General features: G+C 42.4%; 1 protein-coding gene across 1 annotated transcript in view; it reads left to right on the top strand.

Annotated features, from left to right (window-relative positions):
- Positions 1–513: 513 nt before the first annotated feature.
- zswim5 (zinc finger, SWIM-type containing 5) overlaps positions 514–16870 on the top strand; it is a 65739-nt gene continuing 49382 nt past the window's right edge. Inside the window, exon 1 of the mRNA XM_063461669.1 lies at positions 514–1102. Coding sequence (XP_063317739.1) covers positions 574–1102 — 529 coding nt within the window. The 5' untranslated portion in view covers positions 514–573. The remainder of the gene's footprint in view (positions 1103–16870) is intronic.

Below are 16870 nucleotides of genomic sequence, written 5' to 3'. Positions count from 1 at the left end.
CTGATGTGTCAGAATAAGACCTAGATCATTAATACTTTAGATGAATGAATGGCGTGTGTGCAATGAACTTTCAGGTCTTGACCTGATGTCACTTTGGGAAATCAGAATGACAAACATGAGTTAAGCTAAACAAAGCTGAATCTGCCAAAACTGCTTTTACAGCCGCTATCCGATGGATAGACAGATCCAGGCATCCCCTCACCGTTTGTGACGTTTTAATCTAAATATGAGCCCATTGTGTTATTTTTCAGCTGGAAAGTAGGCGTAAAAGACCTTGAGAAATGTCTCATTGATATCAGATCACAAGAGCCTAATTTTGATTAAAATTCACAGTGTCAGGTCCGTGTTATGACTTAAATGGGCAGATTCTCTAATTCGCGTACGTGTTTTATTTTGACAGCTGTGACCGGAAGCTCTGCCTGAAATACTTGCTAGTTTGACACGAGCCCCTATTTAGAGTGCTCTGGGAGCACAGAGAGCTTAGTGTGTGTATGTGTGTGTGAGAGTTGTTGGCTTCCTGCTGCTGCTCGGTGTCCGCACACCGTCCGTCTCGTCAGTGTTGATCGGCTCACCATGGCGGAAGGACGCAGAGAACAGTCGCCTCATCCTCTCCTTTCGGTACCACCGGCCAGCAAGCGACCCTGCCTTCGCCCAGCACCCCGAGGTCCCGGGCCGGGGCCCGGCCACGGCAGCGGGTTGCCCAGCTCCCGGTATCGTTCTCCCGAGTCTCTTCTGGACTGCGCTGCTAAAGCAGTAGCGGAAAAGTGGGCCTTCGAGAGAGTAGAGGAGCGCTTCGAACGGATCCCGGAGCCCGTCCAGCGCCGCATCGTCTACTGGTCTTTCCCCCGCAACGAAAAGGAGATATGCATGTACTCTTCGTTTCAGTGCCGAGTCGCCGGAGAGGAAGGTCCATCGGCGACTCCCGGTGGGACTGGGGGTGCTGGTTCCGGAGCTACAACCGCCGGTGGCGGTGGAGGATCTACCGCCGGTACAACAGCTACCGTTGGTGCAGCCGGGGCAGTGGGGACGGGAGACGGACTGCCTTTCCGTCGGGGTATCAGACTGCTAGAAACCGGTTGTGTGGAAAACGTTTTACAAGTCGGTAAGTGGAATATTTCTGTCTAACCGAAGCAAAAGCTGCCTGGCATAAACACACTGGACTGTTTTTTTTCCGAGTCTCCGCTGCGGCTGCTCTTGGACCTTTTACGGGGGATGATTGATGGAAGTTTTTGCTGCTGTCGCGGAAAGTATGCAAAGCGCCTCTTTTCAGCGCACATAAAACCACACACGGTTCTCTTCGTGTTTTTTACTTCGTTTGAATCGTACTGAGGCATTTGTTGTCGAATTTAACGCTTTTTTGGTTTATGGGACCCAAATGAAAAAGGGAAGCGTAGGAAAAGGGGCGCTTGCTAGCTTAGCCGACCAGCTGCTGTTTAAAAATTAAAGGGCTTCCTATTGCATTACTCTGTAGCTGTACCGCTGGCTACTGCCACTTTGCCCAGTGTTGTTTAGCTTAAAGCTTCAACTTGCCTTTTTTCTTTTCAATAGAAAAAAAGCGGAAGCCATGTCTTGGCAACTATGAGCACTTTTCTGCCTCGGCGAGGGTCAGCGTCGACGGCCGGAGGTGGCTGGAGTCGTGAGACAGGCGGAGGAGGAGGGCTTGACAGACGCGGATACAAAAGGACCCAACGTTATAGCGTCTGGGCTTTATCATTTTCCCCCCTCATTCCCCATTGCAGAAGTTTTTTTTCTTTTGTTTTTTCCTACTCAACGCAACACTGGTTGAGGGTGGCTTAAATAAGGAACAAAGACGGTTATTGGGTCTCTTACTATGATTAATCCAGCGTTAATCCGGGGAAAAAATCCCCCTACCGCTTTTTGTTTATTTGCGGCTGCTGCTCGGACCGGACAAAGAGCTCCGACGCCACCAGCGTGGAATAATAAAAATCCACGTTGGGAGTATTTTTGTAGTTTCTCTAATTAAAGAGAACCCTAATAGCAGACGCAGTAGCGCATTAATTTTCGTTATTACCGATGCCGTTTGCCCGCAGCCTCGCAGTCGCGCGCAACACAAAAGGTTTCCAGTTGAAATGATCGATAAGCGTCTCGCATTTCCAGCGCTGCAGAGAAGGCTGTTTCCAAACAAAGGGCCATTCCGCAAAGCATCCATCTCCACTCAGATTTTTCATAGGTTCTCGTGCACGGCCACGAATTTGAGCTCGAACATTGGGGAAATTGATCCGATGAAGCCGATGGATAATGTTGAAAAAAGTCGTTTATGGTAACTGCGAGGATTTTTCTTAGACCATATGGTGTGAGAGCCACTGAAGCTTGTCTGGGTTTCATGTTGCTCCAAGGTATCAGGAGGAGGGGGGGGGGGGGTGAAAGCTACAAACTGTTTGGCTGCTTCTTTTCTTGCTGACTGCTGTATCTAATTGCATTTCATAAATGCTCATTGAACTAAATGAAATCTGAAGTCTGCTTTGATAAGTTTCTTTTTTTTTTTTTCTTCCAAAGAGAGTTGAGGACCCAGAGGCTGGTCTCACCTCAGGGCTTCAAAGTGTTCGCTTTTGCAAAGATTGTCAGCAAACCGCAGTCTTGAGTTAAAGGTGTAAGTTCTGAGTGATGACCTATTTTATCACTTCCTGCCATTACAAACACAACCACTGAGGTGAAAGTCTGGGTAGAAGGGGGTGAAGGGGATCCTGTCAGGTCTGGCGTCTGCAGCTACAGAGTACAATTACAGTAACTGTGAATTTTGTTGGTATAAACTTAAGTTTTGAAAGTTCAACAGTCAAAACAAAGCGTACATTCCCATAACACAACACCTTACTGAGTCTTACCTGGCTCCATGGCGAATCGTTTCCATCCTCCTCTTACCCAGCCTCCCCCTCCCAAGGTCAGTCAAGGCAGGCAGGCACATGGTTTTGTCTTTCTGTCAACAAAACACAAGACTGGGGCCAAATAGCTGCGTAACATCAAGATAAGACTCGGCTTGCTCGTCACTGTGTGGAGCATGGGAACCGGTAACTGTGGAAGGTTTTTGTTTTGTTTTTTTTCGGCTGACTGACTTAACAGGAGTACAATTGTCTTCGGGTTGTTTTTCACAGCTAGGTTTGGATAGGTTGGGCTGGCTCACACACAATACTTAAGGATCGCGTTGCACAGCCGCAAAAAATGTGCAAGTTTCAAGAGCTTGCTTTGGCCCGATGTGTGGCGTGTTTCTAAATGCCACATATAGTGGTCGTACTTGTTTTTTTGTTTTATAGGAAAGGGAGATGGACGTGGCTCATGTATTCTGTAATAGCAACTTGCTGGTGAGTGATTAGGAGCTGCGTGCTGACACATGCATGTTGATGTTGCATGGCTTGGAGGGGAAAAGGGGGGGAGGAAAGGTGTATCGGGGAATTGCAGTCTGGAACTGCTATTCAGCTTCTGAACCGTGTGGTTTGCATATTAATGGTTTAGAAAATACTCTCAGCTACTATTTGTACACCAAAACAAAGTAATTCAGTTGGGTGTTTTTTATGTGAAGGGTGAGGCTGTGCTGCAGCCGTGCAGCCTCGTGCCTACGTTTGACTTTTCTAGAGCTGAGTCAGCTGTTTGCCTGGGTCACCAGATTTGGGCTCTTTTATGGAAATTAAGTGCATTTAAAGTGTAATCTAGTTTTTTCTTTTGTTTTGTTTTTGTTTTTTGAAGCACAGATGTGATGAGCCCACAAGCTAAACCATCACGAGATATGCAGGTTTATTTGTATTTGTTATTTTTGTTGTTGTTGTTCCTCACAGCTATTACAACCACAGCAGGAGCTCCTATTCCTTTAATCTCCTGCTCATCTTTTGACTTTTTTGCCCCATGTTTCTCAGAATTGGTGCGCCTAGAGCGATCTCTCAAGTCGTTCTTGTCTTCTCAGGTAATAATTATTGGGATGCGGCGCTGGGCAATTTTCAGCGGACATGGTGTTTTGCTGCTCCCTTGCCTCTAGCTGCTGGGCTTTTATTGCTTTATCAGCTTGCGTAATGTAACGGCCCCTCGACTGATGAGCGCAATAATGAAATGAGGAGAGAAGGGGAGAAAAAAAGGGATCTCTTCAGTTGAAAGTGATAACCTTTATTGCCAAAGACACCCTTTGATTGATGCATTGACCATTTAGAAATGAAATGGCTGGTATTGTTCCCTAGTAGCCCCCCCCCCCCCCCCTCCCAAAGTACAACAACGAGTGAAGGGCTTTTGTGGAAGAGCCTCTTTTAATAGTAATAGTGATGGATTGAAGGGACGTGAGCTCATCAACATCTCATTGGCCCATGTCTTTATAATAATGTATTCCTTGCTCCAAGTCATAATTACAATAATCAAAGCGAAGCATGCTTGTTTTTGTAACACCCCCCCCCCCCCTTTCGTACACTGCACAGTCGCCCTGAAGCCCCCATGCCACAGCCTTTATAAAGTCCTCAGAGAGCGGGAGGAAGGGATATAAGTGGAGGGAGGGGAACGCGCGTGTGTGTGTTTGGGAGGGGGGGGGGGGGCTTCTTTAACTTTGAGTCAAGCTTTGGGATTATTGGGTCATGCTTTGTTACCCAGCTGTAGAAAAACTCCTTGTTCACAGAAAGGGGGTGTTTGTGTGGTGTGTATGTGGAAGGGGGGGTGCTTAGTAGTATGTGTGTGCACATCGCTGTCTCCGTGACGTTACATAAAGCTGTAATGGGTGTCCGACACCTTTTCAAGCACCGGTGACTCTGACAAAGCTCGGCAGCAAAGTTGAACAGGATTAAAGTGTTCGGGACTGACAGCCAGTGGACTGAAAACCGTTAGTGAAGAACCAAAAGTCGATACTTGACAGAAAAGTTGGCTCTGCTTTGTGTTCCTTTACTTGTTCTGTGGTCAGGAAGATGATAGTTGTCCGTCACTGTTTAGGCAGCATTTAACCCTTAATATGTCTGCACTCGACATGTCTGCAGTGGCCAAAAATTTTCACTTGCTTTTTGTTCATGTAGGTCCCAAATGTTTGGTTCTAGTATTTCTATAGAAATGTAATTAATTTAAAAAAAAAATTTTTTTCTATATTTACATTGTACTTGTCATTGTACAGTTCGTGCTCTTCATTTTGTAGAAATGTCGTGTGTGTCCTGCCAGTATTTCCACAGATGTCATTTCCTGGCAGAATGGCTGTGGGGTTCGTTGTTGTAGAAGAGCTTGCGAGCCTCTGGTGTAAACTTGCTCAAGAACACGTTGCGATAAAAGACAGGGGATGGTGAGCTCATCCTTCGCTTGCCTCATCTCCCATCTTTCTTCCAGATTCGAGTCTCAGGCCCCGAGTCCGCTGACACCTCTCGCTTTTCATCTCTCCTTCCACATCTCCATGAGCACTCTGTCTTTACTGTTCTTTTGTTTTTCATAAAACTCCATGTGTTTTCCATTTATCAGGCTCTTTAATCTCTTTTGCAACCCCCCTGCCCCCCCCATACACACACACACAGTTTTCTGCAACTTTTATCAGTAAAAGATGGCTCTCTTTAATTGTATTCTGTCTGTAAGCTCCATCATGGTAAAGAGCTGCAAGTCTAACCAAAACAAAACCTTCTGTTTTTCCTTTTGCGTCTTCTCATCTACTCTTCCATGTCTGCCATTTGTGTGTGAGGCTTCTGCTGGCTGAGTTGGTGGTTTTGCGGGGGGGACAAGCTGGAAAGAGTCAGTTATGACTGAGTAAGAAAGAGGTCATACATTTGATGATGATGATGATGGCGATGATCTGGGTTTGCGACTCAGCGGTGTTTTCTTTCTGCTGTGTGGGGATGTTGGCTCATGTTTTGGCTAATCATGAGTAAACTTTAGACCCCAGTATATGGAATGGTGTGGGATCTGCTAATAGTCCGTCCCAGTGATGACGACTCTATGTATATTTTCAGTGATTGTGTCCAAATCTAAAACTTCAAATGCTTGCTATAATGTCCTTCACGTACTGCTTCCCAGCACTTTTGAGTCTTGTTCTGAGGACATTTCACATTTGTTTTATCCTGTTTTATGCACACTATTGGTTTGACGATTTTAAACTGTTATAAACTTGAAGTTGTTGCTGAAATTCTTTGTCTTATTGTAGCTTGAAAGGATGACTCATTCACCAGCCGTACGGGCTTGTGGCATTCTTCCTGCTATGGAAGTTTAAATAAAGTTTTCTCTGCAGACTTTTTCTTTTCCTTTTCATTCCCACTTTCTGTCCTGTTCTGACCCCAGTTTGATGGGATTTATGTCTGGCTATGGTGCTGGTCAGCCAGCATTTAAAGCCTTTAGTTAAACTGTTTTGGGTCATTATCTTGCTGTAACATGAAACCCTGACCAACCAGTCTGTCCTCATTTCTTCTTTTTTGCCCTTTTCTCACCCCTCTCATATCACAGAACATCACCAAAGAAGAAAAAGGGGTAGTACTGGTCAGTTGATTGTGGAAAGAATGAATGCGAAATTCCTGCTCTTACTGTCATTGTCTGCCATTTGGAATGAGCGAGACTTGCGATAAACATTGTCTAGGGCTCTAGTTTAACAAAAAACACAAGCTTTTCCTTAACATTAGTGATGAGGGTTTCAATGGGAAGGGCATTTAAAAAGTGGAAAAAAGTTGTCTAAATCCGATGTGGGTCCTTCCACCATAGTGACCCCATTTAATTAACCAAAGGAAGGTTCAATGAAACTGCTAATGAAAACAAAACTGCATGAAAAAGGGAACTCATCAAATGATTTAAAAAAAATACTGGACCCACAGGGGCTCAAACCCTCATCTCCCAGGCGAAAGTCTTTTTTGTTTTTTTAAATATCCCAAAGCTCTTATTTAAATGCTCATCATCCCTCTCATGTGAAGTGCTTTAGCCTGCACTGCAGTGGTAACTGTAGAAAAAGACGGATTTTCTTTCCCGTCATATGCGTTTTGTTGTAGATTTATTTGACTGAGCCCAAACTTTAGCCAGTTGGCTATTTGCTACTCAATGCATTGGGGAAGAGCTAAAAATCAGACGGACAATATTTAATCAGTGTAATTAATTCCACGCCTGCCACACTTGAAAAGGGAAAATCGGTAAGACAAATCGTCCCCGCACTCTTATTAGCTCTTGGAGAGACTCGTGAAAGATGAGGCCATTAGGAGGACTCTCTGTTGTTGTACTCATCAAAGGGCCAGCCACCTGTACGTGTGTGTGTGTGTCTGTGTGAGACAGAGAGAGCGCGTCCTGATTACATAAAATCATTAATCAAAGCTTGTTGTTCTTTGAGAGCTTCCTCCACCATTTGTACATTACATTTAAGGCACAAAAGGAATGATGGAAGCAGAATAGAGGGAAGTATTAACCCACCCCTTCTTTTGTCTCACTGTTGTTGCCAAGTGCTCTACGCTTTTCACTTAAACAGCTGATCCAGTGCTACTTTTTTTTTCTTGATTTAGCACATGGTTTTGAAATGTTAGTGTCGAGCCGTTCATGCTGTTGACATGCAATGTGTTGTCAAGGCACTACATGAAAACCAGCAAGAATGAGGAGAAAATGACTGGAAGTTAGAGCAGTTCTTTACGTGAGGGATTGTCTAACAATAGCAATTATAGCACATGCAGCAATTAAAAAGATGTTGTAACAATTATACCTGTGTAAGGGTTCAACATGATCTCCATGGCTTTGTGTTCATTGTCAACAGCTGTTAATGCATTCGTGCTCAGCCCTTACTAAAGATGTAGTGGACACACAGGAAGGGTGCTCTTGCAGTCAGAGAAGACATTGAAAGCTCCTTGACATCTCAGTGTCCTTGCACTTGTACTTTTTGTTTTTGTTTAGTTTTTTTTCTTCCTGTGGGGCGGGGCATGTTTCATTTGTTATACACAATTACTTAGTTTATTTTTTTTGTGCAACATCATAAATTCTTTTGAGAAAACAGAGGGGTTGGCTGTGTTCTTGTGGTGGTGCTGGTTCCCAGTTTTGCTTTTATACATAAATTAAAAGCGTATTGCACAAACTAGTGTGTTTCAGACATGCGTGAGTCAAAAGTTTGCCCAGGAGACGTGTTTCTCTGTAAGGATCAGAGCAATGAACAGTTAATGGAAACACTTTAATGAGAGAATGGCTACAACCAGCTTTGTTACACTGTAACCAGAATAAATGGCCCTCACTTTAAACACAAAGAACCACTAAAAATGCCACTTGAACTTTTTTTGTTTTTTTAACTGTGATTTCTTACTTTGCTGTTTCCACTCAGGACATGTTTGCAGTAGGTAGCAAAAAAGGATGGCATTCTTTGCCGTTGGTATTGTTTGCTCTGCTCTGTCCCTCAACAACGGCTCCTTTCTTACCTTTTTGTCACAGTACCAACATGTGTGTGTATGTTTGTGTAAAATAAAATGCAGTGCAAACACATTTTTTTACTGCTTCTGTCCTGTTCTCATGCTTCCCTATCCTGTGTGTTTTCCTCCTACCTAGCTTTTAGTGCTTTTACCTTAGATGGGTGTGCAATTATCAGCAGAGATCAATGGTGGCCTTGTCCTGTTTTTTTAGCTCTTGAAGCTGACGGCTTGCTGTATTCAGTTATTGCACTGTTCCACACCTGTCCTTTATTGGCTTTTTGTATGCGTACAAGCGTATGTTTACTATGGTTGTTTGTGCACATTTGGCCTCTGTCCCTGTCTCCGAGAGAAGCTGAACTTGAAAAGGAAGATTAATGCTTGCAGGCCAGACTTATGTCTTAGTTTGGTTGTAATTGCCTAACAAATTTTGGGGAGAAAGGAGAGAAATGGGCTGACAGCGAGTAAAGGGTCGTTTGAAATGCAAAGGAGACCCGAAATGAATGCAGTCCTACAAACAGGTTGTTACACTCATGCAACAGAAATACCCCCCCCCCCCCCAATATAATCTCATAACCTTCCCACGTAAGATTAAGTTACACATTTCCATTAAAAATACAAGTAATGCCTGTGGAGTAGAAATCCTGGATGTCTGAAGTGTGGAACGAATGCTTTGACAGGTAGTATTGTTTAAAGGGGGAATGAGGTAAATCTCCTGTGTTTAGACCCGTCTGAAGAGGATGGGATTCCTTTTTGAGTTTTCTTTTTGGGATGCACACCAACCCAAGTTTAGGCATTGCGAACAGAGTAATGTTACCCCAGATTAAAAGATGTTCTCATTATATTGACCTCAAACCCATTATCCTTCCTCCTGTCTTTAACTTTGTGGGAAACGGGCAGAATTCCTCTCTTCATCTCTGCCCTCCTATTGATTACTTGATGGTTGGATAGAACTCAACCAAGCAGAACTCTCATTCAAGGTGCCCCCCCCCCCCTTTTTTTTTTTTTTTTTTTTTTTTTTAATGAATGTTGTTGCCTTCAAAGCTTAAAGGGATAGTTCAAACTATTTCACATGAGTCAAAATGACTTTAGGTCGTGTCAGTGTGAGTTGTAGCGTAACAATATGAGTCATCGTTCTTCCAGTTGGCTTTAAAAACTGTTTTAATTGCCCACTGCAGCCACTTTTTGTTTCTCTTCTACTGTTTTGGCTTTTTTTTTTTTTTTTTTTTGTCATCTTTCTCTACGTAGTGAACCACATGTTCAGCCATTGAGGGTTCGACCTATGCACACAGTTTCCTCCATTGGCTCTTTGGAAGTCTAAAGCAACTGCCTCTCCTTAGCTTCTCCATCAACGGAAGACCTACACTATGTGGAATTATGACTCCCATATTAGTCATGGCTGGGAGAATGCTGTGGTGATGACTAAGGAGGTTTATAATCATAATAGAACAATGTGTTTGTATTAGCAAATTGGCCATAAATTTGTCTTTTTCCCTCTTGAGGTTTTTTTTTCCTTCATCCCTTTTTCCTTTTTCCCCCCATACAGTTGGTTTGGTTGTTGATAGAAAGACTGATGTGGTATAGTTTTCTACCATCATACTCCATATCATACATATGTGTAATCTGTTTGTAAGATCTGGAATCCTTTGAGCCAATTAAATTAGGGTTTGTTTGTTATTTTTGTGTGTTTCATTTTTAACACTGACAGGTTTCTGTAGCTGTGGCCACTTCTGGGTTTGCACAGTCCACAATGCAAACTTGCACTGCATGTATATAAAATGCAACAGCTGGAAAGGAATCCCTTTTAAAGTAATCTGATTTATGTTTTTGAGCTCCACATCTGTAGCGATCTGAGCACAGCGCTCTGCTGGCTTTGAGTGTGAAAGAAAATTCCTTCTTTCTGCTCCCATTATGCCTCACTTTGTGTTAGCCAGGACTGACTGTTTCTTGATCTCTATGCTAATACTCCAATCTTTCTTTTCAATGCAGTGTATTTGGCCCTTTATTGTGCTGCCCGTCTCCACTTGGAATGGCCATTCGTAGATCATAGATTTCAGGCACAGATAATAATCGCCCTCTTTTTCGTTTTTTTCCCCCACCCTCCTTCTTTTGAATACACACAGCTGTGTATTGCAGCGAGTGCCTCTATCCTATGTGCATTTCCAGTCTCAGAGGCACTGAAAGCCCTTCACAACAGCGCTATAACTGCCAGCAAGACAGAAGGGGGCCCATAGGAGGCTGTTGTGAGACACAGCCATTAGAGTTGGATTATAAACTATTTCCATACATTTTCAGACTTTGATCTCGGGAAATGGAAGTCAACAAGCATGCCGGATATCTTTCTTCTTGCACCGCTTGGCGTTCTTGTGGCCTGCAGATGTCCTCCTCCTCACCATAGTTCTTTTCTGTTCCCTTCACATGAAAACATTTTCTGGCCTTCTGTTAACCGTTGATATGTAATTCATCAGTGCTGACCTCTTAACATGATTTGAGGCTTTGAAGACCTGGCCATGGTTTTTCTTTTTCTTATTTCATCCTGCCATATGTGTCGACAAGGTTTTAAAAGGAAGCACTTAGTTCTAAAACTACAAATAATTGTATCACTCAGGGACCAAGCTGCCTATTATGGTGATTCAGACTGTCAGAGTGCATTAGTAAATGGGCTTGGCTGACTTTTTCTTCCCCCCGCGGTGTGACCAGAACACCAAACTACTGCCAAGACTTATCCCCCCCAAAAAATTGTCTTGCCCAATTGCAAGCTTTCCTTTGTAAAACTTTCTGCGTTGTCCACACACCCATTTTGACTATGCAAATTTTAATGGAGACTGTAAGAGAGTCCTGTTTGCAGTCTCCACTAAATTCCCCATCTGTCCTGTGTCACTACAACTGTCAGCAATTCTGCATATATTCATGGGGCTGCACAATGCAACAAACTAACAGCAAACTGAGTACGCAAAAGTAACAAAATGGCCAGTTGTGACACTGTCATGAATTAAAAATAAAAAATGAATGTGTTTGTTTTAACGAGAAATCACAGGTAAATCTCAGTTAATAAAGAAATTATTATCTGAAGCAGCACAGTGGTGCTAGGAATAGCACTGCTACATCACAGATGATCATGGGTTTTTAATTTATTTTTTTCATTTATTTATGTAGAGTCTACATGTTCTGGCCCTGTGTGGGTCTACATGTGCTCTGGCTTCCTCCTACAGTCCAAAGCCACGCATGTTAAGTAGTGACTGTAAATTGTCTATCGGTAAAAATGTGTGTTGTTGCTATTTGTCTGTGTGTAGCTCATAGTTTATCCTCTCAAAATAAAATGCTTTTATGGAAACGTGCATAGCCCAATGTCGTTACTGCAGATGCTTTTTCAAATTTAATTCTGTGTGTTAACGCTGCACTGAAACCGTTGCTGTGGCTGTGTACCTGGGGCAGCAGCAGAGGCTCTGAACGCTCACTGCATGTCTGTCAGTGTGCCGCGTAAATACTGTTGGGTCATATTGCTCCACTATTTGGCCTCTGCTCCTCTAAACAAGCCAGTCAGTTAACTGCCAGAGCGCACAGACACAGTCAAACGAGGCCAGAGAGCAGAAGATGCCTCCTCAGCACTTGTTAATTGAACAGCACATTAAAATGAATCACCCCAGTTACCCCCCCACCCTTTTTTTTTTTTTTTTTTTTTCTTCCTCTCCTGTTCACAGTTCTGCTGTGTTTCCCCCTCCCCTCTTTTCTACGCCTGTCCATTTGCCTCCCTCCTCTTTCTCTCCCTATCTGCTAATAACAGCACTCTGTGTGGGTTTCTTTTGTGGAAGGCCTGCTATGGCCCATTAGGCCGCAGTCTCACCGACAAATGAATGGTAAGACGACTGCAGAGAGTGGAGGAGGAGGAGGACAGGCTGCGGGGGGGGGTCTGGGCAGAGATGGGATGGATGAGATGAATGTGGAGGGGATAGGGAGGGTAGAAGAGGATGTAATGAAGGGAGAAATGGAAGGAAAGGGGGGTGAGGGGAGGTGTGAAGCAAGGAAGAAGCGACAGGAGGGAGGAAGAGGAGAGCTGAAAGGCAAATGTACAAAGTACATAACCAACCTGTCACCTCTGGCTCCCTGCCCCCCCCTCTCCTTCACACACACTCCTGTCACAAAAAAGCCAAAGGGGAGGGAGGGACCTCATTAGACTCTCAGCAGTCCATCACACACAGAGAGGGAGACTACAGGCTTCACAGACTGGTGGTGGTGGGGTGGGGGCTGCTTGGAGAGGCAGGAAGGGAGGGGAGAAATGAAATTGAATTGATAGGAGCAGTCAAGTGCAGCAACACACAGGGACAGGAGGGACAATCGCACGCACACATCCTCTATATGCAACATGATTAATGTGGTCAATAGCTGTGAGGATCAGTGTAGCTGAGACCTCTCACCCTCTTTCTCTCTCTCTCACTCACACACACACCTCCTATTCACACACCCTGCTCACCCCAACCAGCCGTCTCAATCCTCTTCTCACCCAAACAAAGATGGAGGAGACGAGCCAGACACAGTGTGTGTTTTTGTTTTGTCCCTCTAACTTAAATGCATTTGATTCATTAGCTTTTGTTCAGTGTAACTGGATGCTATGAAGGCACTGCAGTTGTCTACACTGTAAACCCAAAGAAGTTCTGCTATTGGTTGCCTTAATTTTTTATTTTTTTTTAAGTTTATGAACTTAAAAGTTAATGCTTATCAGAGCTCCAATATTTTGATTATATTTGACGTGTACCTTTTGACTAAAATAAAAGCAAAATGTAGTTACTAAATATTTTTGAATTTATTAAACAAACTTTTCATTTGTCTCCCATACTCCCGTATATAGACCGATGTCCTGGTTCTGTTATTTTTTTTTTTTTCAATACCTGCTTGGTTAACATTCATATTCAAAACAATGACTATCAGAAATCTCTTGTAGTCCAAAAACAACAACAAACAAAACAGGATGCTGTGCTGTGATACAGTGATCCAGACTCTTGAGTCTCTAAGTTCAGACCAGTTCAGCAGCTCTGAATGAATACAGTGCTGTTCTGCTCCTTGTAATTATTGTAGTAGTAGATGTAGTGCATAGATCACTCCAAACATACCAAGAAGTTTATCAGCAGTTCTTGGGAGACCTTCACAAAGTCACTTTAAAAGACTTTCACAGACTGGTGATGAACTGGGTCGTTGTCATGGATTACTATAACTATTCTATAACTCACATTTAAAAAACGAACAACTGCATCTGAGTGGGCGGACCTCCATATTTGACAGGAAATGACCTCACTAGTGAAGTGTTAGAAGGAAATAAATCTAAATGAAAAGCTCACTTGACTGTTTTTAAAGTTTGCTATTGGTGCTTTTTTTTTTTTAATGTCCAATGGATACAGTAAATTCATAACTTTGAAATCACATTTTTAAATGTTTATGTAATGTTTCAGTAAGAAATAAAAACAACTAAAAAAACAAAAACAAGTTGTTAAACTTTGCATAATGTTAAGACAAAGACCATTTACTCTTACTCCATTGTCCTCTTCAGAATTGAAATCAATCCAGTTGTTATATCAGACTAAAGACTAATATCTTTTATGTTTGGGGTCAAATTGACCTCAGGAATCAAAACATTCCAAACATGTCTGTCATGTAATTTAAATAAATTAGTAAAATGAAATTGTGTTTTTATAAGTAACAGGTACTTGATATCCAAATAGTAGAAGTTGATCAAAAAAAATAATTCAAACTAACTCAATTGGAAGAGAACCTTTAAAACTTTACGTTACTTAATTTCTTTAGGTACTTTCAGGGTACTTTTACAGGGTATCATTTGTAGATTTGTAAGAAGAAAATCTGAGGGTTTTAGGGTATACTTGATCATTATCAAACTGAAATAAATTTGAATTGCTGCGTGGTTGAAGAGATTCACTTGTCTGTTTTAACAGATGAACTCGTGTGTGTGTGTGTGTGTGTGTGTGTGTGTGTGTGTGTGTGTGTGTGTGTGTGTGTGTGTGTGTGTGTGTGTGTGTGTGTGTGGTTTAATGTAGCTAACAAACCTTACTAATGCTAGTTCATATCTTAACACTACACTCTTCATCTATATAAGGTAACCTGTTGTTCAAAAATCTGCCATGGCCACAGCAAAATGCTAATATTGTGGTTTTAGCATGTGAAGTCCAGAAGCTAATGAGTTAATGTGGCAGTTTCCATCTTTTATGTACAGTCTATACACAAAATCTTCATTTTTCTCAGTCAATAAACAGGAATACTGGTGTTTTGCCTGTGGCTTCAATCTTTTTGGGAATCACCACAAAAATCTTCTAAGCAAAAACAAAAAATGCTGAAATTGTAACGGTCAGTCGTTTTACAGAAAACAACTGGATGACAACATGAGCAGCACTAGACTACTGTGAGTTACCTCTTGGCCTTACACTTCTACACACGGGCCTGAGTGCTAGTAAATGGGCAGCATCAGAGTCTTTAGCAGCTGTAAACAAATTTCTACAGCTAACGTAATGAGCAAATGGATTCTGGGTTTTTACCCAGAATCCATTTGCTGTTTGAAGCATTACCTTTGTATGATGGCCTCAAGATGTTTGAACCCAGGCCACTTAAACTGTCAGCTCACATCAGCACAGTAAACTGTCCAGCACAGGGGCATACAAAGGATACTAAATGTCCACTCTCTCTGCGTGTGTGTGTGTGTGTGTGTGTGTGTGTGTGTGTGTGTGTGTGTGCACGCACAAATGTGGGCATTTGTCAGTAAATGCAGGGTTTCTAGTAGTTGTCATGGTGTAATAGGATTAGGTGCCTTCTCCGCTGCCTTACCCCACAGTGGTGATGTGGTGTAACTGTGTGCACATGGGGTCCACTGGTAGTTTGTTGTCTGTGGGTAGTCTTGGAGTCCTGTAAACTCAGGTCGTGTGTTTGGTTTTGTTTCTTGTTTTTTGTTGTGTTGTTTTGTTTTTTTTGTGTGTTGTTTTTTTTGTTGTTGTTGTTTGGCGTGTGCCTTTTTGAGTTTTTGCTTACTTCCTGTTGTTTATTTGGTTTTACTTTGTCTTGACCTTGATGGGAATAGTGTTGAATTCAAGAAAAGATCCAGCACCGTATCTGAAATTCTCCATTCCTTTTACTCTCTGTTCCTCTCGACACACACAAAGCCTGATCTGTATACTTTTTTTTAATTATTATTTTAAAGTCTAATTTTCACCTAGTTAAAGTTTGCCCCCCACAAAAAAGAGAGCGTGTGGCATGCTAAGCACTTTTTCTGCTACAGCAGCAGAAAGGACATCTTTGTGTGTGTATATATGCATATATATTGTGTGTGTGTGTGTGTGTGTGTGTGTGTAAATTAGTGTTTTAAAGTGTTGTGTGTTATCAGAAGGATGAAACACCAGCACGGTAACAATGGGATTAAAGCTGAGCTTATGAAAGAAGCAATTAAATGGTATCTTATCTCATCTGCTTCTAACACCAAAAAGCTAGTTCATATTTTTCAAGTTTTCTCCTCTTCCTTGTGTCTGTTGGTGTATGGAGCTTCCAGGAAGACCCTGCTGCTGATTGGTTGACAACATAAGTGCCCTTTGGTCTGATTTTTCCAGCTGCACACACTTTGCAAACATGTAATTTTTATTTATTCTGTTGATCAGTTATTCTACAAAGTTGTGTCCCCAAAAACAGTTTTGTTTAAACTGGAACTTGTCAACATTGAGCGTGCTGATGTAATCCAGAGTCTAGCACCTAGAACTACCATTACCATAGTCTGGCATTAATTTTGTTTCTAATTATTTTTTCTGACTCTCATGTAGCCGTTTGACTGACACTTGCAGCTCCTGTGTCAGTTATTGCTACTAGAGAGACCTGCTGGCTTCTTTTGTGTGTAAGGATCTGCAAAATTAGAAGATACAGTAATGCAAATATTAAGTGTCTGCATGCGGACTGCTTTAGTTTTTGCTTGTTTTACATGGTTTCAATCAGCCTAACAAAGGCTGTGATGGTAAAATTCACCAGTGTTAGATTGGAGTAATTATAAAGAGAACTTTTCTACAGCTCCAGCATTATTGAGCCAGTGGTGACGAACTATCACCCCTTTACCCATAAACATTGGGTTTGGGCTTACAGTAATGTGAGTATCTGTTGTTGCTGACATATCTTTCACTTCACCAGAACAATGGTTGTGTTTTTACTAAAGGAAATCTAAACTGGATGTAGATTTGCAAAAATGGAGGCTGCACTGAAAATGCCGATACAGCAGCTGCTGTGTGAAGTCAAACACGCTGCACTGCTGTACATTTTAAAAATGTTATATTTTTAAATTTTTTTTTTTGAAGAAAATGGATTGATTAGATGTTTTCTGATGCTCTCCTCTTTTCTTTTCTTTTTTTCTTCTTTTTTTTTGGGTGGTGGTGGGGGGGGGGGTCGGGGGTGTAACAGGGTGTACTCACAGCTATTACCTTTAATCATCTTTCACCTCTTCATTCTGAGTAGTAGGATGGATGAGAGGAAAGCAAAGAGGGGTGGCGGTGGGGGTGGTTGGATGGCTGATTGAAGAGGGTTTGTCAGGG

The sequence above is a fragment of the Pelmatolapia mariae genome, linkage group LG18 (genome assembly GCF_036321145.2).
Source record: "Pelmatolapia mariae isolate MD_Pm_ZW linkage group LG18, Pm_UMD_F_2, whole genome shotgun sequence".
Classification (NCBI taxonomy): Eukaryota; Metazoa; Chordata; class Actinopteri; order Cichliformes; family Cichlidae; genus Pelmatolapia; species Pelmatolapia mariae.
The sequence above is the reverse complement of the archived record's forward strand: the minus strand, read 5'-3'. Positions and strand labels throughout refer to the sequence as shown.